The sequence below is a fragment of the Thalia democratica genome, unplaced genomic scaffold (genome assembly GCF_965202585.1).
Source record: "Thalia democratica unplaced genomic scaffold, ktThaDemo2.hap1.1 HAP1_SCAFFOLD_423, whole genome shotgun sequence".
NCBI classification, from domain to species: domain Eukaryota; kingdom Metazoa; phylum Chordata; class Thaliacea; order Salpida; family Salpidae; genus Thalia; species Thalia democratica.
The window spans coordinates 1-27311 of record NW_028139486.1 but is presented as its reverse complement, the minus strand read 5'-3'; the positions used below and the strand labels follow the sequence as shown (position 1 = coordinate 27311).

The window sequence follows — 27311 nt, the reverse complement described above, 5'->3', positions numbered from 1 at the left end:
GCGAGTCTACAGAGCCGAAACCTTGACTCTCGTATGCCGTGAATATACATAAAAAAGTTATGAAGTTATAGATTTTGCATCAAATCGAATAAAATCAAAATAATTAAAACGGTAATAAGCATTTACAAAAAAAAAAAACTAGTTTATTTAAAAGTTTAAGATATATTTGGATGATTTTTTTTTAAAATTTAATTTACACTTTATTAATATCTTTTGATATAAATTAATAATTTCTTGTAGTCTAATTTTAAAAAAATATTAATTTAACTTAATCATGAAAGTTTATTTAAATGATATTAAATGTGTATCCGGATGGTGTAAAAGTCCTAATAATGGTTTTAAAATCTTTCTTGATTAAATATTTTGAAATCTAAACCCCGTGGTCAAAGCACATACAAAAAAGAACTTGAATAATAAGTTTTATATATCATCAAATGACAATTACATGTTTTACCTGTTGGTGTAGGGGCCTAATGTTGGTTTTATAAAAAACTCTATAAAATGAAAATTACAAGATTCAAACCCAGTTGTAGATACATTTATACATGAAAAGACACGAAGTTAAATGAATATTCAAAGAAAATGTTAAAGTTTCACTAAATTAATGTCGTGGTCAAATTGGTGAAATGACATAGTCAGTTTTCAGTGAGCATATGAATTAAAATTTTAAAAATAATTGTATACATGTTGAACTTGCAATATTCAAATAAACTTTCAATTGCTTTGTAGTTAAAAATGAAATGGTTTGCTTCACAAAAGATTGTTTTTTACAATAAAATAAGTGTAATTAGACCTCAATTTTGAACATTGAACATTTTTGAAGTAATAATTTACTTACTAGTCTATGAGCAATACCTAATAAACATTCATTTACTTTTAATAGCATTTATAATGTAAGTTTTAACGAACATAAAGTTAATTTTATAGGCAAATTTATTAATTTCTAAAAAAACATAAAACTTTAATGTCAATTATTTACCTTATCTCAAAAGTTACCTAAAATTTTTTTTTATTTTATAGAACGCATCTTTGTCTTTAATTAAAAAAAATGTTTTGGGGTTGGAATTATTTCATGGGGTCCCTCAAAAAGTAAAGGTTTTTTTTTTTCATTATTATTGCCTTAGAACCAAAATTATTTTAAATTTATAAAATATTTTTTTTTTCTTTAGTTTGAATGTTATTTAAATTCTTAAATGTTTATTTTATAAATAGTGTTAATATCTTTTACGATTGGCCTTAAAGCAAAATGATGTATATTACACTATCATTTGCCTTGGCCATTTCCTAGATAAAAAATTGATAAAAAGAAAAAAAAAATCAATAAGAATGTGAATAACAAAACATTTTAATTAAATTTGTTGTAATTCACATTCTTAATATTTTTTTCCTTTTATCAATTTTTTATCTAGGAAATGGCCAAGGCAAATGATAGTGTAATATACATCATTTCGCTTTGGGGCCAAATCGTAAAATATATTAAAATTATTTATAAAATAAACATTTAAAAATTTAAATAACATGCAAACCAAGGGAAAAAAAAATATTTATTTTTGGTTCTAAGACAATAATAAAGAAAAAAAACTTTTATTTTCGGAGTGATCCCATGAAATAATTCCAACCCCAAACCAATTTTTTTTTAAATTAAAGACAAAGGTGCGTCTCTAAAATAAAATAAAACAATTTTTAGATAGCTTTTAAGATAAGGATAATAATTGACATTAAAGTTTTACGTTTTTTTTTAATTTATAAGTTTGCCTATAAAATTAACTTTATGCTCGTGAAGTTTTAAAAATCTTAGAAAATAGTTCCCCAGATCAAAAGTAAAACTTAAGTACACTATTGTTGCGGCATCACAATAAAAATTTAATTCTAAATTTAATTCAGCTGGCTTTAAGAGATGCCTAGCTAAATGTGAAATTGTAATCTTTCATAAATAAATAAATTCAATATTCATTGTTTAAATATTTAGCAAATTAGTTAAGTCAAATATTTATACAATGCTTCTAATGATTAGTAAATTTTTTTTTCTATTTTTAGAGGGTGCACAGGAAACAGGGAACCAGTCAATACAGGTCCCAGTTATATAATGTAAAAAAAAAAGAATTTATTATTTTTATAAAATACAAAGTAACAATTACTTTTTTCAACTCTCATATTATAAATCTTCTAATAAATTGAAGAAACATAATACTGGCATCTCTAGTTGGTATTTTAACTTAAGTCCAAAAGAATTTTTTATTTTTAAAAGAAGTAGTATCAAGGTTTGTCTTTTTAAAACTAAAACAAAGTCAGCCTGAGTAACCAAGAGCAAGCATGAGCAGAAATCTCTCAAGTAAAAGAAAAACTGTCCTGAGTAAATGGTCTTCAAATATTGGAATAATTAAACTACAACAAAAAAATGTAATTTTATATCTAGAAAAAAATCTACAATGAGATTTTCAACAAAGTCCCTAAAGTATCTTTGGATTAATGAAAAATTCAAATTGTTCTTATTTATCTTAAGTGTGGAACACTGCATGAATTACATAAAATTAGCTTATGTTATCTAGAGTTTTAGAACAAAAAAGAGAAAGAAAAAGCTAAGAAAGTACTTAAGCTAAATAAATATATACATATATAAAACTATATAACATTATGATAATCAAATGAATTAAAATCTAAAATAACAAATCATATTTATAAAAAGTCTTAGAGATAAGTACCCTGAGGTTTAACACAAATATCAAAACTAGTCTAGTTTTTGCATAAAAACATACTTGGTCATTTTTTATTTTTATGAAAAGTTAAGCTAGGTTAAGTGTGTGGCAAAACTGAATCATACTAAAACCTAGATCTGGATAAAAACAGGTTGCAATTTTTCAGTATAACAGTCTTAGTTAAGATTTAATAAAATCAGGCCTTAGCTTAACCAAACTAGTCTTAGTCATGAGTTGTTGAAAAGAATAAACTAAGAAAATCATCAGTAGACAAATTCAAAAACTGGAAAATATGTAGTTTTTTTTTTGTTAAAACAACAGAAACAAGTAGAAAATAATTTTAAAGAACAAAGTTATAAAAATTTAAAAATAAATCAACCTAACTGGTCTGAGATAAAAAAAAAACAAATCAGAAAAATCTGAGCCAGTTTGAAGTACTTTAAAAAATTCACACTAGCTTAGTTTGTGGCAACTCTGTATTAATTTAAGCTATTATATTGTTTAACTTTTATATGTAGAATTCAAATTCAACAAAGAAATTATTTAATATTATTAAGTACTAATTATTTTCTATTAAAACAGAATTGATACTTGAATTCAACATTTTTAACTTTATTTACATTATTTATTAAAATTTTAATTTAATTATAAAACTTAGCTTTAAACCTTAACTATTACTGAACTACTTTTGGTAGAATTGTAGGAACAGTTTAAAAAATGAAGAGTGTATGTTGTTTTAATTTTAAAATAGGAAACTTGCTTTACTAAGCATAATATTGTAGTTTGCTAACACCACTTGATGCATAAAGTACTAACCTTTTAAGTTTAGTCCTTTAAACTGTTCATCACATTGGCAGCTAAATGTACAAAATTATTATTTTCATTTTTTTAACTAAGATAACTAAACAAGTTCGGTTCTTAAAGAACTATACTTGAGACTAAAAGCCAAAATAGTTGTGAGTAAAATGGCCAACAAATAAAAGACAAATCAAACACCAGGGCTGGTTTTAAATATTTCGCTTGAAATAAACAAGCGTCAAAAAAAAAAACTGAAATTTTTTTTTGGTGTACCCTAACAACTTAATGCAACCCAAAAAAAATTTCGTGTACATTAATGCACACTTTGACGACAACTATTTTAAAATACTTTACCTTAGAAACTCACTTATACGGGTAGCTGTCAAACTTGCACGAGCGTACGAAATTACACAAGTGCACAAAATTGCACGAAGATACTTTTGCAAGAAGACTAATTTACACGAGGGCACAAAGTTGCACAAAGACATTTTTGCACGAAGTCTTATTTTGCACGAGCAGACAATTATGCACGGAGATATTTTTGCACGGGTTAATTTTTTTTAATCTAGTTTTTAATTTTTGTATTAATTTAGTTATTTTAGTTTAGTTTCTCATTTACTATCACTGTTACCTTTAACCCTTACCCTAGGTCGGTAAGTTATTATTATTTTTAGCTATTATTTTTATTCTTTAATTATTTTTTACTATCACTGTTACCTTTACCCTCGGTCGGTATTTTTTTTTCTTTTTTCAATAATATTTTCTATTTGTTGTTTTTTTTTTTTCACTATTACTGTTACCCCTAACCGGTCAGTAACTTTTTTTGTATTTTTTTACTCTCGTGCAAAATTGACCCTTGGTGCAAAATCGTTTACGAGCAATTTTTTTCCTTCGTGCAAATTTGACTTTGTAAAATTTTGTCTTCGTGCAATTTAGTCCACACGTGCAATTTAGCCCCTTTTACGTTTGGAACAGTTATACTCGTGTTAAAGTTTTTAGGTAATTATCTATTCATAGATATTCCTTGAAATTTTTAGGATTTAATTTAAGGTATGGTAGAAGCTATTTTTATAGAACAATTGGTAGTATCATATACGTATTTGTATATTTAGATTTGTACTTTGTTAGAAAAAAAACACACATTTTTTTTTACAAAGAAAAGTATTTCTTGCCTACTTTGAATATAAAAAGGTAACAAAAAAACTTGTTCAATATATAATTGAAGTATACTTGATAACTTCAGTTTTAATTAGTAATGTACCGGACTCACTATCCGGGTCCGGTCGGATATTGCCATTTTTGTCTGATATCCGGAACCGGCCGGATCTTGATATGAAAAAAAAATCTGGATCCGGTTCCGGCCGGATTCTAATTTGAAAAAAAAAGTCCGGGTCCGGGTCTGGCCGGATCCTAATTTGAAAAAAAAGTCCGGATCCAGGTCCGGCCGGATCCTAACAGAGATCCGGCCGATTTGGATTTAGTTGGTAAAAAAAAGAGCATACAGAAAAGTATTTTTCAAAAACAAACCCTCTGTAAACTAAAAAGAGTCATTTTCGTCAGAAAATACGTTCAAAAAATAAACACCTACCGTGAATGGCTCATTTTGTACACGTGACTAATTTACATATGTTTACATTTAAACTATGAAACAAACATTTCAGAAATGCAACTCTTTACCTATGTTGTTAAATTAAAAACTTTACTACCAAATTGTCAACATTATTGCTAGTTGTTCGACTGATTATTAGATTTAAAAATTTTTAACTCAGGCTATTTTATACTCACTTTAGCTAGTTTTTTTTTTGATTTAAACAGTGGCAACCCTGCTAGTTTCAAAATTTTTGAAAATCTAAGGCTGCCTCAGGCTATTTTTCTTTTAGATTTTGAATGAGTTTAAGATGATCCAGTTTTAAATATTTTGTGATTTTCTAGTTAGTTTTCTTCAAAAAATTGATTTTAATTAATTTAAGATTGGTAAGACTATAGGGGGGGTCCACCTTGATTTTTACAAGTTGATCTTATTTGATAGTTTTTCATGTTAGCTACCAGACACTTTTTAAAGCTTAACAAAATTCAAAGAAGTTTTCGAGATACAAGGGGTCAAAGCCGGCCAGCTCAATAGCTTCCTTATAGAAGGTGCAAACTAAAAAGACGAAAAAAACCATATCATTAAAAATCTATCTCCTCCTACAGTTTTTAAGCAATCTTATTAAATTTTCAGTTTACTCTTTACTAAATTTTAAATCATTTGAGTGTAGAAAATTTTTTTATTTTGAGAAAAAGTCCCCTTTTTTCAAAAAAAGTGTTTTTTTTAATGTTAGCCTCAAATTTGTAAATTTAGATTATTCTAACACTCAAAAGCTTTTAAACTGTGTAAGGAATAATTTTTTTGAAAATTTTAGGTACCTAGCTTAAAAAACCTAGGAGGAAATAGATTTGTAGTAAAATGGATATTTCCGCGTTTTTAGCTTGCGCCTTCCACTAGGTCCCTATTGAACTCTCCGTCTTTGACCGCTTATATCTCAAAAGCTACTTTGAATTTTGTAAAGCTATTAAAAGCATCTGGTAGCTAAAATAGTGTTCTATTAAATAAGATCAACTTGTAATCAAAGTGTTTAACCCCCCTATAGCCTTAGTTGTAAACATTACTTAAAATGTTCAACCTTGTGGCTAGCTATTCTATTAAAAGTACAACTAGAACAAGAAAACTTATCTGTCTAAAAAATAAAACACTTTAAGATCACTTTAAAATAAGTTCATGAAATCCAATATAAAAACTATTACAATCCTTAAAAGGTTCAATTCTGTTTAAATAGCTAAATTCATAATTTCAAAAACAGCTTTATTGTTAAACTGTAAACGGTTAAGCTTTCAAAAGTTATAGCTACAAGTTAAATTGCTTATGTTGTTATAAAAATAAATAATAATGATTTCGAATAGACATTCACACTACACTTAGAAACGAGCAGGAGTTCACTTTGCTTTAAGAAGCCAATAACTAGTAAAGGGACCATATCCAATAAAGAGGGCGATTACTCATTACTTTTACCAGTATGGTTAAAAAATATGGTTGGCGATAATTAAAATTACATGTGTAATCCTTGTACAGAGTATTTTAACATACTAACGTCTAAATATTTCAAAATATTTAGATACATATTTTCACAATAATTTAAAAAATAATTTAACTGAGACATAAGGAGTGGAAAAAATTTATCATAATAAATCATTAAGTTTATTTTGTTAAAATAAATCACAAATACATTCTGTATCTGTATTTAACTAGTATGAATATTACAGTGTTTATTCGATGAAATTATACACAAGTAAAATAATGCTTCTTTAAAGTTTGCTTAAAATATTTAACAGCAAATTTAAAACAAACAGCGGCAAAATATTATAAACTTTGTATTTTAAATTTAAAAATATTAGAAGCACGTTATACTTGATTAAAACATAAAAAAAAGCTAGCTGCTGAAAAATTAAATAAAAAATCTTAAATTAAACTGTTGGCAGTAGCATTGCTTAAAATAAATAAAAACTTTTTAAATGTTGGCATAATCATAACAAGTGGAATTTTTTGCATCAAATTTTCACCCGATAATTAAACTTTTTTTTTTGATAATAAATAAACAGATTATCATCTTACTTCCTCGTTCAAATCTATCAGATCCTTTTCAGGCTGAAAAAAAAAACTGGTAAATTTTAACAATTTAGTTTAATAAATTCATAAATAACCAGGCCAATACTTTTTCAGTTTGTAAAAATAGTTTTACTAGGCCAATACTTTTTAAGTTTAAATAAAAAAAAAAACTTTAAATTTTGATTTTCTGTATATCACCGCTTATTTATAAAAAAAATATTTAATTTCTGTCTTTTAATTCTAGATTTACTTTTATTTACAAACCTTTAAAATATGTAAATTTTTTAAATAAATTTTAAACGAATTCCAAAACTAACAGCAGTATAAGATTAATATTTTTTTTGACAAAACTGTATCTCAATCTTAGAATCTTCAAATCTTAGATTTAAAAAAAAATTTTTTAAAACTTATTTATCAAAAAAAACTCCTAACTAACAGCAGTATTGGGTTTTACGGCCATGTGAAAATACTCCACCCATCGGTTGCAGTTCGGGTGTTTTCCCCCAACTTGAAACTTGTAAACAGTTCCCGATTCGGCGTGGCACAGCTGAAACTCCCTACTGCTGGTTGAGTGGTTAAAATTATCACCGGTAGTGGGCGCTATCACCATCCAGTTGGAAATAAACATTTGCTTGCTGGGTTGCGTTTTGAACTGTGGTAATAAACATAAAATTTGGTTAAATAAGATATTTGTTATTAATTGCTGGGATTGAAAAAAAATTTGACAATATTGAAGTAAATTTAAAGTTCAAAACTCCTTCCGTGTTTTAAAAGAACTAAAATGCACATTTAAATTAAACAATGCAATTAATCAATAAAGGATACGGCCAAAATATAACTAGTGAAATAGAAGGTACTTATATTATCAAAGTAAATATGAATACTGCTTGCTAGGCTGCACTTTTAGTTGTGTAAAAATGTTATATGGTTATAAATTATAAGTAAAAACTACAGAAAATGAACTTAGTTAAAACTACATTTCGATTTCGAAGTATCTATAGCAGGGTTTCCTAAAATCATTTTTAGTTTGAAAACTAGTTGCCCCTTTTATTAACTATCACTCCTTCATTACTTAGCTACCCATTAAAAACTTAACCCTTATTAAACAAATTCCGTCTAATTGAGGAAACCATTATTTAGGGATAAAAAGAAACATTTTCAACCAAGTAAGAAGATTAAGTTTAGAATAAAATACTCAAAAACAGCAAATAAAATAATAAGTCAAATAGAAGAATAAATTAAAGTAATTATATGTAACTTAATTTCTTTTAAGAAGTACTTTTTGTTAAAACAAGTAAAATATGAAATAATAAATGTTCCAGAAAATTTCATTTTTACAATGTTAACATGAAAATAATGTTTTACAGGAAAATAATTAAGGTTGCAAACTGTTAATAATAAACTATTTAACAAAAAATAAACATAGATTTACATGATTTCTATTAGTTCCAGATGATAATGTTTTACAGGAATATAATTGAAGGTTGCAAATTGTTAATAATTAACTAATTTATAGTAAATAAATATAAATTTACATGATTTCTATTGGTTCCAGATGATAATGTTTTACAGGAATATAATTGAAGGTTGCCAATTGATAGTCGGGCCCAATACTTCTTCCATGAGCAAATCTGTCACATAAAATAAATTAGTATAGGTTAAAAGATGGTTAAAAATAATATTCTGGGAGCTTTTTAGAAACTATTAAAGATTTAAAAATAAATTCTAAGAAAAATTAAAGTTTACTAAGTATTGAAATAAGAAAAACAAAAAAATTATGAAAATTATTTTATTTAAAAAAAATAAACAAAATATAAAAACTCTTTTAATAAAAATACCAACGCTATTTCTCCTCCCCCTCTTTTTAACGCACTTTCTCCTAACAACTCCTTCCAAGCAATCATCAACGTGTTGTTGATTGAGCGATGACGTCATAGGAACTCTTTGTTGCGCAGCGCTCTTCCTTGCCACTTGAAGTCCTCTGTTGGGAAAACACATTATTTGTAAATATAACGATATTTTTAAGTAACTACTTAAAAAAAAAAGTAATAAAAGTTTAAACTAATTTAAACAAATAGTTATCTCACTTATGCCTTGTTGACTTGTAATAAGCTCTATGTTTGGGTTTTCTATTTAATTTTCTCATTAAAATCTGCCATGATCTGTTTTTATTTAAATAAAATCTTTGAGGTTGAAGTACTCTATATGAAAACTCTTTTGGTAAAAAAATTTTGAACAAAAAAAAACTGGTATGTACATCAGCTGTTACGAAAATACTCAGAGCTCAAAAAAAAGCATACCATTAAAGGCTTAGTCAGTTTTAAAACCGAGCATGATACTTATTGAAATTTTAAATCTCCTTATAAGTACAACTTTTAAAATAAAAAACTATTTAGAAAATTTTTCATACAAATAACTTATTATCAAAAAAATAACACAATTTTTTACAATGTTAAACCAGGTATGCTGTAAACTAAAAAAAAAGTTCACAAGCTAACAGATACTTTTCATAAGAATGTACGTGTCTTTATAAAAAGTATACTAACTGAAGTAATACTGTATAATAAATGCTTGAACAAATAACTAACAAAAAATCTTTGCTGTTCTGTTTTCAAAAAACTTATAACAAAACTTTATCTACAAAAAATTTAAACTGTGCTTAAATTTATTCTCAAATAAAAATCTAAATTAACTTTTAATTAAAAAAGATATAATTTCAACCTGTGACTGGTGATGCAGGTGACTTGGTCGTCATGGAGATTCGAAATCGTCGAGTTGCTGCTCTGTGACGTAACAGTTATGACGTCACTGATGGGTTGGTGTGACGTGGTTGCTTGTGCGACATCATTATCGAGTATGCTGTCGTCAAGCAACGACACGGAATTTTCGTAACCACGGTGATTACGAGACGCTTCTCTCGGGAGACTTTCACTGCGGAAAAAAATTAAATTAAACTTCTTTAGTTTATCGAATGTATTTTTAATCGTGTATACACTCTCAATAATACTTAAAATTTAAAAAAATTATAAAGATTTTAAATATTGCAGAAAACATAAAAAATATGTATTCATACCAAAGTCTCACTGAAAGGTATATCAAAGTGTTTATTCTATAAATCGTATTTATTTTAGTTTGTGTATTTCTCAGATTAACTAAATTGAAAGAATATTAAAACTTTTAATGTTGCAAAAAACATAAAAAACAACATTAATACAAACTTTATTTTTATCGAAAAGAAAATAATTTTTATGAACTATTTATATTAAATATCTTAAAAATTAAAATTTGTGATTGTAGCTATAACCTTATAAGACTTTTTAACAAGTGTAGGTTTTTTTTTCATATTTTCATTACTTCATATTATTTAATATTTTAGAAGCAAAAAAAAGCTTAAAAAAATTTAGTTCCATATTAAACAAAACCTGTTTAAAGTAACAAATTTTGATTTAACAAAATTATTTAGTTTGCAGAAAAGGTTTTTTTCTGTAATTAAATTAAAGAAATAAACGAAAATAACTTAACTAACTTTTAGAAAACTACATGCTAGTTTTTGTGTAAATAACAAAACGGTGGCAAGCAAAAAAAAATTGTTAAAAACTTTAATTCCTGATCTGCATTATAATTTAGTTTACATTGTACTTGATATTTTATACGAGATACATTTAATAGTTTTAACAAAACATTCAAATCAGCAAGTATTCTATTATTCAGTGTAAAATTAGTTTGTTTTTTAAAGTTAAGTACTATTACATCTACGAGTATTACTTATTTGCTAAAAATAATGTTTTAGTTATTAAACTTGTTGTTTAGACGCGCTGAGTATTTCTAATTAGTTTTAATTTTTGTTTTAGTACCTTGCAACATGATTTAGGTTGTTTTGTTGCAGTTTAAGGTTATTATTATGATGTTTCGGCGACCACTGGTGTTTTAGTTTCTTTTCCTTCGCTCCAAGAGACTGCCTGAGTTTTGTAAAGTGTTAAAGCAATCAAAATTCAAAAAATCAAACTCTACTTGAGATTCGCTACGCCTAAAATCATTTTTCAGATTTAAAAATTACAAACATTCATTACAACAAGCGAATTTTTTTACTACGCTAAAAATTAAACACCACTAAACACCCAAGATCATTTTGATAAAGGCTTCAAAGATAAGTATTGTTTTACAAATTGAGTCAAAACTAAAATGCTAATTTTGACAATGCGAAATATAAAGCTTTCGTTTGAATGATTACTACAACTGAGTTAATACTACCATCGAAAATAAAATATAATAAAAAATCTTCTCAGAACTTTTGACAGTTGTTAAAAACAATATGTTCTATATTACTGATAAATCAAGACTTTTGATAATATTTGGATTTAAATATTTTTTTTTAATTTTGACGTTTAATTTTCCATTAAATGACTTTTATCTTATTATTTAGTAAAAAAAAAATAAATTACAAAACTTTTAAATGGTTATAATTGAAATACGAGTTTACAACGTGTGCTACCATAATAAACTTAAACAAGATACGAAAACAAACTTTATGTTAAAAACCGTCGGAGTTTGAATGAAATTCTAATAGTAATTTTTTAGGTTTTATTTTCTTAGTTCGAGCAAACAAAAATGATACAATCTGGTTTGTCACAGATCGAGGTGATTAAAATTTCCTGATTTTTCTAAATCAAAAACTTATTTAAAACCGATTCAAAAATACATAATTAAAGACTTAAAATTAGGTAAATTTTTTAATCTTGTTTTTATACTGGTTAAAGCAACAGTTTTTTTTTTGTAAATGCATAAGTTTTAGAAAATAAAATAATGCAGTTTTTAGTAGTGACAAACTTTTTAAATGAGAACATGTTTATGTCAAGTTTTCAGACTTTTTTTAAAAACTCACATTTTTTCCTGACTTTTGATATTTTTTGTTTTTTTCTGACATTTCCTGACTTTGTGGCAACCCTGCACAATGCTTACTAATCAAAAGACTTAATCAAATGTTTTTAACTTTTGTTTATCGAATATGAAAGAAATCAGCAATTACTATTCTCTACTAGTTTAATTAATTAATAATTTAGAACACTGATGATCTGAATAAATCTTTATAAGACAATTACAAGCTTAAACTGTATCAAAGTATACATTGGTGTAAAGCCTTAAATCGAGTTTTTTGTATTTTTGCGGGCCGCACTGTATGAAAAAATGCCTTCAGAAAACCGAATTCACTTTAAATTATCAGTAATATTTTAAAATTTGTTATACATTAAGTACTTGCAATAAAGCAATGGTAATTACTAATCTTTGAATTAGACGCCTAATTGTAAGTTTGACCTCAAACACTTAGCTTTATTTTCTACTTGTACATCACTAAGCACAATTTGGCGACTTTTTATCTAATATTTAGTTTTGGTCGTATAAAAAAATAAGTATTTATAAACCTAAAAGCTCAGATACAAACAGAGTTAAATTCATCGATAGCATATACCAAATACTTAATCATTATTTGCCTACTATTCATTTCATTTGGTACTTAAAAGTAAAACTTTTACAATACCATTAAAGTACATCTTCTAAAAAAATAAGATTTCAATTATGAAATATTCTCTATATGTTACTGAGATTTTATACAGACAATGAACTAATCTAAAAACTGTTATCATGGTAAAAAACTAAAGTGTTAGACAAAAACAACATTAAAATAAGTTGTTTGGAGTACTTTCAATTTTATTGACATAATTAAATTTAATTAAAAGTAAAAACGTCGTTTTAATAGATTCTACTTCATGCAAGTAGACAGAGTTTTATTCTTATTATAAAAAACATTTCGATAAAATTTATTTAACGTCTAAATTCAATAAAACATGTAAAAACGTTATACACCAAAACTACGCAAAGTTTTATAACGGGAGTTTTGAGCAAGAAAACAAAAAAACAACTGAATTTCTTGACTTTCCGTAACCATCTTTTAACTCTATAAGGATAAATTAAATATAATAACGAAGTATTTAACAATAAAACATGTGTTAAAATTTTATTATTTTATAATGCTCGCCAACTTTAAAAAAGATCAAACACAAAACAAAATTCAAGCAGAACTATTCAAAAACAACATGCAATATAAAGTAGCAAACAAGCATGCAATTTAAATTTATATAAAATTTATATATACTTTATAATTTATTACATATAACTTTTTTCATCCGTTTAAAATGTAAAACAACTTTATAAAAACGTTGTGCAACTTAATTAAACTAAATTTAATTTGTATTTTAATTATAATTTAATTTGAAAAAAAAGAAATAATAATTCTAAAATAACTTGAATATTAACTTTATATTATATGAAAAACCTTTATAGCATTCTAGCATCTTACATTTTATTTTTATAAATTCTATAATATTTAAATATTTAATTAATATATAAACACCTCTTTTGTATTCTGTTTTCTGCTGCCCTCATTTTATTGTGGGTTGTGAGAAAATCTTTTCCTAATGATTGAGACTTTCTGTGGCCCGGCACAAATTTGTGGCGATGTGCATTTTCTGTAAAGAATTTTATACCTTATTATAAAAAATAACAAAAGAAAGAAATTAGGAACATATTGTAAAAAAACAAGTCATACTTTTTAAAAAGATAGTGACCTGAAACTTAAACTTATTAAATCTACATTTCTAATGCTTACTTTTTGTTGAAAAAAGCAAAGTATTTAAAAATTTATGTTTTACAACTTCAAATCGTTTACTTGAACACAATATGTTTTAACATTACTTATATGTAAAAAGGGTAAAAAAATATGCGACCCACAAGAAAAGAACCGCGAAGTTCTTATTAGCTAAGAAACATTTAATAAAAAAAGTCAGAATTAGTTCTTTATATAATTCAAGACTACAAGAACGATATTTTTTATGTGAGAGTGAACTGTGATGTCTGTTTTCATCACATATCATCTCTCGTATGTATATTTTAAAACAATTAAGTAAAATCTTAAAAAAATTAACAGCTCGTAAAGGACTTTTAATGTGGCTCATAAAAGGCTCTTGACCCACCAATATATTTTCTATATATATATACATATACAAAACTTTTTTAATAAAAAGCGAAATATTCAATAGTGTCCACAATTTTCCCCCAATTTAAATTTTTGTCGTTAATCGAAAATTGCGCGTAGCAAACACTTTGTTAATTTATAAATACAATTTGTTTTTAATAAAAAAGCAGACAATAAAGACAAATTCGTAAATAGCCGTTAAATATAGTTATTTTATCGTCTATAACAAAATTAACTTCCAAATAGCTAAGATATTACCCTATTTTACGTAGTTAATTGCTAATTTACGTCTAGCGATGCTGATAAAAGATTAATTTAATAAAAAAGTTATTTTTGTTCAACACTAAACTTTTGTTAAAAGTCTTTCCAGCATAAAACAAGCAGTGTTATGAATTTAAAGTGTAAAAATAGAATTTATTATCAAAAAGTTTAAACCAATAAAATGTAGCTTTTAAAATAGAAAATTTTCACATATTTCTATAACATCAAGTATCATATAAAGAGTTTTTATACTTTCAAAATGTAAATTAATTCACGTACTTTAAATAAAACAAAATTATTGACCATAACATATTTTAAAACAATTTACAAATATACAACATAAATAATCAAAAAACAAACTTGTAAATTCTGGTTTGTTTTGCGAACCTTCAGTATGGGGAGACGATACCGGTTCAATTTTCAATGATTTGCTGTAAAAAATAAATAAAAAGTAGTAAGAACTTGTTTTAATAAAAATGGGTGAAGTTAATACTACAGCAACTTGATTTTCTTATGAATACGATAATTGATTAGTAAGTTATATATTATTTATTAGGATTAAAGTTTTCTTCTGTAAACAAAAATAGCTAAATTAAATTATTGATTAATAAGTATGTTTATGGAAAATATTTATTAAACAAACTTGTAGTTTTCTGTTTCTTTAAAACGTTGTAATTCTTCAATATAATCAATTGAACTTAAATAATGAAGAATGTGAGGGGCTTCTTCTAAATTACCTATAAAAAATTAAAATATAAACAAAAAAAATTCGATTTATATAAAGTATTGATAGTCTATAAAAATCAACGACATTCATAGTTTTATTATAGCATTGAAACTTATTATTTATAATAAAAACTTTAGTTCTCTTCTAGAGTTTTAAACTTTAAGCAGTACTAAATTGTTTTAATAAATAAACTAGAAAAAGAGAAGTAACTAGTAATAATTTTTTTTATCAAAAACACATAGAAAAATAATTATTAAAGTTAATTATAAAAAACTTAAACATTTAGTTGACTAAATTAAAAAAGAAACAAATAAATAAAAATTTAACAAGCAAAAAGATTATTAACGTTAACTTGTTTTTTTTCAATTAGTTGAATCTTAATTCATAAAAACCAAAACAAACTGTAATCAGACTGTTGATATTCAGATATAGTGCGGAGAATGTTGTTCATTTTAAATGTTCTGTCTCTACTTTCCAAGCCTCCAGTATCAGGATGCGCACTGTTCACATACATCACATCTGCCAGGTACATTCCTGTATAAATATTGTTAATGTTTACTTGCAAGCTTAAGAGGTTTATAGAGCATACAATTTTTTCAATGTTAAACAGTATTATATGTTATTAGGATAATGTTCAGTTGTAAATTATTCGTTTTTTTTGTATAAATCATCTTGTTTTTCGAAGCTGTGAACTTAGGCTAACACTAGTTGTTATGTTTAATTGTTCTCGATGAGGAAGTTTGAATAATGAAATTGCTGTTTTTTTTTGTTAGGTATAATATATATAATATACTATAATTACTACTACATCGAAAAACTATCAAATTCTAATTTTTACTCACTTTGAAAGTAAAAGGTTAGGTGTAAGAAAAAAATCAAAAACATAGCTCTCCAACCAAAAACAATATCAGCCAAAAAAAAACCTTAAACGTTTTCTAATGTTAATTTCTCAAATATTTCAATTAACAGAAGACTAAGATAAATTATTTTTATAACTAAATTAAAAATTGCAAGATATTATGAGGAAAACATTAAACTTTCAACTACAGTTAATTCTAACACATCATGCTCCATTAATTTAGCAAGGATATTAACACAAAGTCAGATATTTAAAAACATTTCATCATACATCACCGTTTATTTGCGTTAAACAGGAAGTTTTCTAACCATAAACCTTAAAGCAAACAAAAATGAACTAATTCAAACAATATTACTCGTTAAACAATTCTGGATCAAGCTCACTTTTAATTGCAAGTAATCAAATTAAGGCAACTTTTTAACAAATTAAGCAAGGCTAAAAGGTAATTGTAGTTTTTTAAACAAGTTTGGTGTGTGTGTTAATTAGTTGTCATAATACTATGATTACAATAATTTAGATAAATTCAGTTATAGTCTTGCTAATTTGTAAAGCTTTTTAAGCTAAAAGAAAATTCAGAGAAACGTTCTCATTTAAAGTGACCAAATCAAAGAGTATTTTTTCGCTTATCTGATAAATTTCAGTCAGCTTAAAGAAACTTATATAAAATTTTCAGACACTTATTAATTTTCCACACTTTCAACCGTTCTTATGACGTCATAAATGAATTAAAGAACGAATTAGCGCGTTTAAGCTCCTTATACATAATTTCGAAACATCTGACAGGTTTCATTAATTTGGGTGTAATTTAGTGCATAAATATATTAATTTCAGTTACACTTTTTGAGCAGTTAGTTTTGTATTCAAGCAACATTTTGTAACAATATTTTACTTGCACATTGATAGTTAAATAAGGAGTTGAAAAATAAGTAATAATACAAGGGTTGAAATTCTAATCAGTGGTTTAGAATATTAAAAAAAAAACTCTGAATCAGAAGTTTGCAAAAATCATAAAACTTTTGTCATTACCAGAGTTTACAAACTAAAGCTTCTATAATCTCACCAAAAAAAACATTTATGCAAATTACTCTGTAAAGTTTAAGCTATTACAACAAAACCGTTGTTTACTTTAAAATCGAAAATTAAAATGTCGTTACGTCAGGCATCATTGAGCACCGACCGTTGACCATTATGACATCATAAATCATTTATGCAAAGACTCACACAATTGCTGCAAGGTTGAAAATTGTCGTAAAACGACAACAATAACGGTTGCTTCGAGCATGAATAAATTGGTCGTTGATGTTACTTTCAAGTTTTACAAGTAATATTTTTAAGTTTTTCAAAAAAACACAGTTGTAAAAAAAGCAGCTAAAAAAAAAGAAGAGAGATAACTTAAAAAATCAGACAAAAAGTAATTTGGCACCTAAAAAACTATTTAAACTGATTTAAGGGGTTGTTGATGGAAATGTTTAAGTTTTGGTACAAGGAAATGCAAACTCAAATTTTATCTATCTCGATAAAACACACCAATATTTTTCTTGGCTTACTTGACAGATAACTTTAACGAAAAAGCAAATTATAAGTCTCAAGGTCGCCAACAAATTTAACAGAGCCTTAAATATTTAAACAAGCTGAAACAGATACTCAGACCCATAATTTTTCACAAGAGTAACAAAACAATGAATAATAATTTCATGGGTGGCAAGAGTTTTCAAGGAAATATGTCGGGTATGTTGGTAATAACCAGCAATTTTAAAGTTTTAACAATAAAACAGCTGCTTGAATTACAAGAGTGGTTATTTTAATATCAAACCTCATATGAAAAAATTTAAAATAAAAATTATCAATTCTTCGAAATGACTGTAAAGTGCGTAGAAATGAGTATCTTTGAGTATAATAAAAGCAGTATTTCTAAAAATAATTCATTATCCAGTCACATATAGCCGTAAGAGTTATAAAAAGATTCAAACTTAATTCAATTAAGGAAGCAATTTAAAGTTCAAATCGTCTTAAGGAAACCGATTGTCTTTATTTGTCTCTTTTTCTGTGCTTAATAATACTTTATCTATTTTTAAAGTTTTTAGAAATATGGTCCAGATTTAAAAGGTGTTATCACTGGAAAGTAAAAAAAAAAGGTCAACCCCTTTTAAATAATTAAAGAGTTTTTCAACGAACAAACATCAAAATTAAACCAAAGTTTTTACCGTCATTTGGAAGATATTATCATTGAAGAATTTCTTGTAAGGAGTTATTAGTGAGTAAACAAATTAGAGAGAAGTGGAAAAAAAATGTTAAGAAGAGAGAATTATGGAAGAAGAAACACGGAAGTAATTCATAGTAACTTCAATTTTAACATCAGTGACTAAATAACATTTTGCTTGTTTCTGAAGTGTCTTGATTGATTTTAATAAAATTAAATTTGTATTGAAAATAGTAAATTTCAGCATATACTTTAGAAAGATTTTGTTGAAGTTTAATACATTTTTTGAAGGAATTAGCTACATCAATTACTTTAAAATTTAGTTATAAGTTGCCGAAAGAATTAATGCACAAAAATTGTTTATGTTTATAAAATAGGTGAAATTTTTTTTAACAAAAAATGAAGTACTTGTTATTTTTGCTGTTGTTATCTGTACTAATACAGAGGAAGTTTTGTGGAATTATTTTCCCGTATTTGTTGTGAAACATGCGGCACACCACATAATTTACTTAATAAATATTATGATGTCATAATTCAATTTTCAATAAAAAGTTTTCAAAAGTTAAACGACCCGTGTAATAACTCAGTTTAATATCATCTAATGACTTAGTTTGATTACAGCCAACAAAATAGTTGTTTTTTACAATATTTTTTATTTGCTTTATCCAAATTCTGAAAACTACCACAAAAAACTGTCAATTTACTTTTGAAACGGTGGTTTTTCAGAAGGCGCCAAAAATTTCTTCATAGCACCAAATTACGTATTCATTTTAGAAAAACATCATTGCAAACTAGTTGCAAACTTTAGGGTGCACTTAATTTGCTGAAAACTTGTGTTTCACAACGATTTGTTGCTAAAATTAGTTTTACAAAGGAATACAGACAGCAACTGTTTTAAGGTGATGGACGACTTTCAAAAAATGTTCACTTTTTTTTTGCAAATTCCTGCAGACAGTAAAACTTTTGTTTCTGTTTTGTTTACTTATTTCCTTCTTTTTGAATGAAAATATTTACATTGTTTTTACGGTTAACAAGGAGTGCAAATTTGTTGTAAACAAAAATAAAATTCCCACGAGTTTGTAGGATAGTAAATGGGAAAATAAAAATTAGAACAAGGTTTTCAGTACTTTTTAAATACAAAACTGTATGAACTTTAGTCAACAGTTTTTAGAGAACAAAAACTTAATTTTACTAAAATTTTGAAAAGTTATTAATATTTTGTTAAGATATCTAAATGTTGTAACTGCTATTTTTTAGTTTCATCAGTATTTCTACTTAACACATATACACATGACTTGTAAAATCTATAAATCAAGAAATGCATACTTAGCTCTAAAATTATTAACTAAAAAATTTTACATTGCAGATATACAATGACGTAACTTAAATGAAACAAGCACAAACATCGAATCATGATAAAAAAATCACTGCCCAAAATTTTTCATTTAAATTTTTCCTATGCCCTCATTTTCTTGACAGTAATAAGTTCAGCGTCGTCGCAACAAACTCAACAAACGACGACTGAAGCGGCGGTCAGTCGGCAGGTGAATTCGACGCAACCGGAAAAGACGACTGGTAAACCTCAAAACACAACTTCGGCTCCGTTTGAAGAAATCACGTCACGATTAGATGACGTAATCAGCTATGATTATTCTATGACGTCACAGTTTTTAGAAGAAGGATCGAGCGAGTTCGACGAAGTAGTGACGTCACAACAAGAAGGAGGTCGGTTTACGCGACGTCACAATATGTTGAATGTTACGTCACAGCTGCGTTAATTTGAATTTCTTGTTCGGTGTCGAAAAGCCGGCAAAGTATTTGTTTGCAAAATAAACTTTGAACTAATTAAAATGCTTGACAGTTAGAAACACGTTTTAGACCAATTTACTTCAATACTTGACAGCTTTTGGTGTTAAATTAACCAACAAATACTTAACCTTAAACAAAAACTAAAAAAAAATCAAATTTTATTAGAAAACTTTGTAGTTTACTTTAAAACTTTTTATAGAAGTGATGATAAAAAAATTATCAATTCAAACAAATTTTAAATTTTCTTTACCTGTAACTTCAACAAAAACAACGCTTAATAATTCGTGTTCTGAATGAAACTTAAATGTTTGCCATGGTTTTAAACACTTATCCTTTGGTAAACAATTTCTTTTGAAAAACATTTTGGCACAGAATTAAATACTTGCAATAGAATCTGCTACATTGTTTAAAAGTTGGCTCAGCGTTAACAATGATCTCACTAAAATTAAAACTTGAAAAGAAAATTCTCAACTTTTTTGTTTGAAAAAGCTTAGTGTCAAACATCATGACTTTGTTAATTTATTTCTACTTAAAAAAGATTAAAACTATCAACAACTCTACTTTTTTACTTAAAACTCGTTGGTATATAACAAGTAGCTGTAATAATGTAGCTATTGTTTGAAACTCTCTTTAAAAAAAAACAATTATTTTAGCCTTACAAGGTGGTAACATAAAGGGCTTAGTATCAACACAAATTCTTCTTTGTAGAATGTTTTTACTAAATATTTTTCTCTGTCCATTTAAATTTAAAAACTTAAAGAGTTTTATTAAGAATAAATAGGACTTTAGTACTACAGGATATATGAAATAAATTATCAATCTAATTTCCTAGATCTACCAGTGAAAAATAAAGAAGAATGTAGTGACGTAATTCAAATAAAAATTCCAACTTCAGCACTAAATTTTCAATCAACTTGTAAAAATGAAATTGTTGAGCAGCAATTGATGCAGAAAGAAGAAATGAGAAAATTATACGATCACGGTTAGTTTTATAAGTAATAAAATAATACAAAATCAGAGAAAATTAGACTAAAGTAAAGAAACAAACTCTTTTTTATGTAAAATTAAGTTTATCAAATCCGAACCAAGCTTAGTATAAAAAATCTCCACATACTTTTTACTAATTGAACCTATAAAATTACAATAAAACTAATAAGTAAGATTAATATGGTATTATGTCAATCACTAATAAGATTAATACTTTTATTGTGGTTTTGAGGAATTCAGGCAAAAAATGATTTTGAAAAGAATTAATAATTTAATACGATTAATTTCAATGTAAATTTTAAAATGATGTAATGCAAGGCATCATTTGAATTGTATCTCATTGTGATATTAGAATAAATTAATTTTTATAAAAAACACTGGAATATAAATGATCTAATTTGCAGAATATTGCAAATGGTTTGAACATATTTGAAATATTTAACTATTATACTGCATACTTAATAAACTCCCAAAATAACATTGAATTAATATCCTTATTTTTTAATTTAACTTCTAATTCAAAATTTTCAGTAATAAAAAGATAAAAATACATTTTAGTATTTGTTAACAACAAATATCAACAGTAATTGAAGCGAGAGGGGGAATAGAAGTAATGAAGAAGATTGTTGAAAATAACAAGGAAGATATTATGATGCAGTTTAAAAGATACCCGGATGTACAACAAATCAAAGAAGCCATCTCAACAGTAAATATTTTGTAGCTGTATATTGTTAGAAAACAACCTAAACAAACAATTATAAAAAAGTATTATTTAATGCTGTTTTGTTTGAGACAACTAAGCCAAAACTATTTTGAAATCCTGAACTATTATTAAAAGCTATCTATTGCACAATAACATTTGTTTGACAGACTGAGCACAAAAATACACTCTTTACTTTAATCCACAATTAAACTGCAAGCTTTATAGAAACCATTTAACCATATAAATTGGCATTAGACCGTGCTCAGTCACAATACACTTGCATTTAAAAACAGTTAATTTAAATCATATTTCGCATCCGTTCGAATTAAATTTAAGTAAGATATTATTTTAAATGGTTGCAAAAGGTCGTGTTTATTTTGGAATGCGAGTAATATTTTAATCCAGACTGGATTACTTATAATCTTCAGCTTAGTAAATTGTCATTGTTACGATATATGTATATATATATATATATATATATGTATACAATCTGAACTATTGACATTTAAGGTTATTTTAACTGCAGTTGACATGAATAATTATTTTTTATTTACTTAAATACTTTTGATTTCAGTTTGTATTAAAAAACTGTACTGCTTAAGAGAAAAAGTAATTAAGAGCAGACAAAACAGAATACTTAAAATAAAATACTGATAAATATTGAGCTACTGAATTTTTAAACCAATTTAATGACCAATGATATGTTCAAAGTTTAATTCTATATTAATTTCAAAAACAAAAAAAAAACATAAATTATCACTTCAACAGATCACACGATTGAAGCAAGAGAGTTCAAATTCAAACGAAAGAGTCAACCAGCTCTACTTGCAATTGATGCACGAAATTATCAACAAGAGAGATCATCAGCTGGACTACGAAAAACTCACCACGAAAATACTCGAGCAGAAATCAGTGTACCACGAATTACAAGTGAGAATGAAAAATACACTACTTTTATAATAGCATACCTAGCAGAACTTTAAAACGAAATGCTCTTTTTATAGGTTATCATCAATAACTAGTTAATTACAAATTTACTTTTTGTCCCTTACAAGTTATCACTCCATGGGAGTCAAAATATTGCTCAACTTTGTAAACCCTTGTGGAGTTTATGACTACGAAAGTTAACATTTTACAACTTTAGAACTAAGAACTATTTTTACAATTAAAACAAAAAAAAAAAAGACTTTTGACCTCAATAATGCCCTCTAGCCTAGTTTAAAAAAACACAAACTACATTTTGTTAATTACACCAACATTAAGATAATCAAGTTTTAATTTCGCAACGTTCAAACAAGTTCTACCGCCAAAAATTCTTTAGAAGTTTCGAAACGACTGGCTAATAAGTTGTCTCATTATAAACTGCAATAGCGATAACTTGAATTGCTAGATCTAATAAGATAACTTGAAATTAGCCCTAATTACGAAATAAGATAAGTAAACAGATTAGAAAAATCGCCTAAAGAATCGAAACAAAAGTAGAACTGATTAGTTTTAAGCTAAGGTCCGAATTCATAATCTGGCCACGTGATTTAATTAGACGAGTTGTATTATTACCGAAATAATGACAAAATTACTAACAATTATAAACCTTAAAAATTTAGTTCGAATCAAATTCAAGGTATTTTTAAAGTTTAGATATTGAATGTTTTTTCTTTAGTGTTAATAAAAATTAAGAAAATTTTTATTTGAACCAAGTGAACCTTATTTCTTAAAACTTTGCCACAGTATAATAATTTAGTTAACAATATTTTCAAAAATGTCCTTTTAAAAGTTTTTCATTTTGAATTTTCATGATTTTATTAGTTTCTACTTTAAAAATTTCAAGAAATTTAAGGATAATGAAAACTTTTATAAAAAAAAATATATAATAATGCAGGAAAGTGTGACGATGATGGAGAATAAAGTGAGAGAAATGACGATTGATAAGGTGAATCAGGAAAATAAAATAAAGTCAATGGAAGGTGAACAACTGAGAATGAAGGAACAAATTAAACTATTGCAGCAAATTTGCAATGTCAACAACAGATTTGTTAGTTGATTAAACTCGTTTTTCATTCATAAATTTTTCAACTCTAATGATGATTAGAGATTTGTTATTTTTTACATTCAATCACTAAATTTACAAACTCTAAAATATTTTCCAAAAGAAATATTTTTATTACGATATTCATACATTTTTTCAGTTCACAAATTCGTATAACTACTAGTTGTAACCTATAAACTTTGATAAAATAAATAGCTATTTTAAAATTTAACTTAATAAATATAACTTAAAGGAGTTACAAATAGACGAGGAGCAGCCAATCAGATCAATGTACGATCCGAGCGACAGCCAATTAGAAAGAAGAGACACGAATGAGGAAAATAATCGACTTCAATCTTCAAAAAGAACACATTCAAGTGCATTAGCACACGGTAATTATAACTTACAAAAAAACATTTTTATAAATAAACACACTAGAATTTGTATGACAACCCTTTTGAAGAAAACGCAAAAATCATAATAAGTTATTTGTAAATGGTAAACTTATTAAACTTGTAAAAATAACTAACAAATAAGTCTGTATGACTAATGTTTTTAAGGTAAATTCAGTAACAAATAAAATACAGTGATTTCATTTGTTTATGGTAAAATATAATGTGTTATTTGCATGAATAAAAGTTTAGAAAATGAACAAAGTAACAAAAAAACATTAAATCAATTTTCATGAGTCATCATTTACAATCACAAAAGTTAATACTATAGAATAAAACAAATAATAATAAATTGGAAATTTTCTACATATTATCTTCGCATTAATTAACCACAATTCACCAACGCGATGCCAACGACTTGAAGAGAATTTTTGTTATAAAAACTAAGATGAAAATTACTGTCAATTGCTGACAGCAATATGTGATATTTTAGTAACAATTAGTATGAAAATATTTGCACAGTTAACTGCTGTGTTATCAAGTGTCTGAAAACAATATTCACTTTTGATCAAGTCGTTATCACAACTTTTTTTAACTAAAACTTAAAATAGCTGGTAATTTTACACTCATATAGCGAGCAACAACTAATGTTTACTAACAAACTTAAATTGATTTTCTGACTAATTCGGTGTCTGAAACTAAAGAAGCATAACTGCATTTACAGACTGATGTAGCGATAATTAGTCTCACAAATTATTTTTAAATATTTTTTGCTCGTTAGTTTAATAAATTGCGAATATTTTAAAAAAATATATATTCATTTAATTTTTTATAACTTTTTGCCGGGGTTATATTACTATGTTTGTCTGTAATTGGTAGTTTTGTTATTATAACTATTTATTATGTTTAGTTTTTTTATGTATATTTTCACTGGCTTTTTTTATAAATTGTTAATATATATTTTTTACAGGACACTTTATAAAATACAATTATATTTTCACAGGTCACTTTATAAATTGCAAACATTTTTCACAGGTCAATTTATAAATTACAATTGTATTTTCACAGGTCACTTTATAGACTGTACTCACGCGCAGCAGCATGGTTACAAGGAAAGTGGAATTTACAGAATAAAGCTGCCTGGCGAAAGAAAATCTGTGAAAGTCTGGTGCGATTTCGACCTTGTTAGTTTTTATTTATTATTTTGAACTTTCAAAAATGTTGTCGATAGGTTTTGCAGATGCTTCAGTTGATACTATAATTCTTTAGTTATCTTGTTTGGAGATTTATTAAAAACATCAAATTTAAATGAAAAATTGTTTTATTTTTCTTCAAGATCTTTTTATTTGTAGGACCCGGGCGGCTGGATAATAATACAGAGAAGAATTGACGGAAAAACTGATTTTAACAGGGGAATGGAAATGTACAAGAAAGGTTTCGGAAGGGTCAAATCTGAATACTGGATTGGTTTGTTGTTAAACTACTACTTGAAACCAGATTTGATAAACAACAAAAAATGTGTTAAGTAGCATCATTATATGAAAATACTATATTGCACATAATCCTTAATGCATTTAATAATGGAACTTACAATTTTATTTTGTAAAATCAACATTAAAAAGTGGTTGCAAAAGTGTTAAAAACTCAACAGGATTGGACATATTGCACAGACTAACGAACAATTCAAATTTGTCTTACAAGTTGCATGTAGAGATGGAAGATTGGACTAACAACAGAAGATTTGCAGAATACGAAGGATTCAGAGTGCTTGGTGAAGACAGAATGTATCAACTAAACATCGCCCATTATAGGTATCAACAATGTGATGTATATTTTATGTCTTGCTCTAGAGTCAATACTCATATAAATATATACTTCTTGATATTTGGTTGTTATACTGGTTATGAAAAACATAAATTTTAGCAAGAAGCTTTTTCCTGATGCCAAAAACTATTTTCATATTCATTCATTTATTTAGTTATACAATAAAAACTTATTGATTAGATAACTGTTTTTTGAAAAAAACACACAAATAAAAAAAGTTGACTTTGTAGTAAGCAGAAATTTACTCAATATTTTTGAGAACAACAACTCAAGTTATTTTTGAGACTATTTTTTAAATTTATTTCAATAACTTTGCTTATCTTATTTTTCTACACAGTGGTAACGCAGGGGACAGCATGACTCGAAACAACCACATGAGGTTCAGTACGAGGGATTCGGACAACGATTTGTCAAGACAAACAAATTGCGGTGCAGTCCACGAAGCAGGATGGTGGTTCAATTCGTGTGGTGACTCAAATGTAAACGGAATTTATCACAAGTTTGTTGTTTACTGCTTATTGTGTATTTTTATAAAGAATAAAAAACCAAAAAGTTATTTCACTTAAAAAAGTTGTTTGTTGTTTTTTCTATAAGCTGTTTTCATTAGATAATAAAGTCCTTAAATGCTGTCTTGTTTTTAAAATATATATTACAGACATCCAATGAACATATCATCTCAAAGTTTGTACTATTTAAGAAAAAAAAGAAACATTTTACATTTTTACTGAGTAAAAATAATATGCTACAAATTTTTTAATGTAAGCTATATTCTTTATATACTAGCTAAAGATTGTTTATCTGTGAAAAGTATATCTATTCACGCTAGAAAATGCATGTGATGAATAAAAAGTCATTTATAATGTCAAGCAACCTTTTCAATAAAGAGCAAAATTATTGTGATCAAATCCACTATGACAGTATTTTTCATTTTCATATAACAACAACCCATTTCAATAAACGTAAATCAGCCCATTGTGAAAGTCAATTTACATTAAGTGATAAGATTTTCACACATAACAAATATAACTTTAAGCAGCTTAAGTCAATTACGCGGCCTTAAAAGCTTCAATTTTAACAAAACAAACGAAAACAGTCGCACTTTTAAAAGCAACACAGAAGCTACTATACACCTGCACATATTTTGTTATCTCAGTTTTGTCTGAAGCTTATGACACTTGTGCCAACTTCTTAAAGCACCACACAGAGAAGTTTTTATCTTAGTAGCCAAATTATCTCATGTGTGAATGACAGGCTTTAATGCAGCAGGGAAAAAATAAAAAGCACTCAAAGTTTCAGGATAATCTCAGCTTCAGCCTAACACCTTGTTGAGATATCACGGATAAATAATATTGTCCT

General features: G+C 26.4%; 2 protein-coding genes across 2 annotated transcripts; one reads left to right on the top strand and one right to left on the bottom strand.

The window, feature by feature from the left end:
• Positions 1-6935: 6935 nt before the first annotated feature.
• On the bottom strand, positions 6936-17201 carry LOC145846377 (ras-specific guanine nucleotide-releasing factor RalGPS1-like). The gene is made up of 11 exons (XM_082953190.1): positions 17192-17201; positions 15558-15689; positions 15072-15165; positions 14789-14859; positions 13547-13661; positions 10992-11096; positions 9859-10068; positions 8980-9118; positions 8673-8768; positions 7574-7789; positions 6936-7176 (listed from the first exon to the last, which is right to left on the bottom strand). The coding sequence occupies exons 1-11, from the start codon at positions 17199-17201 to the stop codon at positions 7135-7137; spliced, it is 1230 nt and encodes a 409-aa protein (XP_082809316.1). The 3' UTR covers positions 6936-7134.
• Positions 17202-19591: 2390 nt separating this feature from the next.
• Positions 19592-26454, top strand: LOC145846376 (angiopoietin-related protein 1-like; the record flags this gene model as incomplete). Its single annotated transcript, XM_082953189.1, has 10 exons — positions 19592-19939; positions 20856-21005; positions 21595-21716; positions 22482-22643; positions 23593-23745; positions 23993-24131; positions 25200-25315; positions 25484-25598; positions 25783-25942; positions 26293-26454. Coding segments are annotated over exons 1-10 (1592 nt in total), but the record flags the coding sequence as incomplete, so codon positions are not given.
• Positions 26455-27311: the final 857 nt, after the last annotated feature.

Excerpts from the sequence above, each read along its gene's own strand:
- LOC145846377 (XM_082953190.1), bottom strand. Across the intron at positions 14,860-15,071 it reads AAAGAAACAGAAAACTACAA|CAAATCATTGAAAATTGAAC; the intron begins GTTTGTTTAATA and ends TATTTTTTACAG. Across the intron at positions 7,177-7,573 it reads CCGTAAAACCCAATACTGCT|CCTGAAAAGGATCTGATAGA; the intron begins GTTAGTTAGGAG and ends TTTTTTTTTCAG.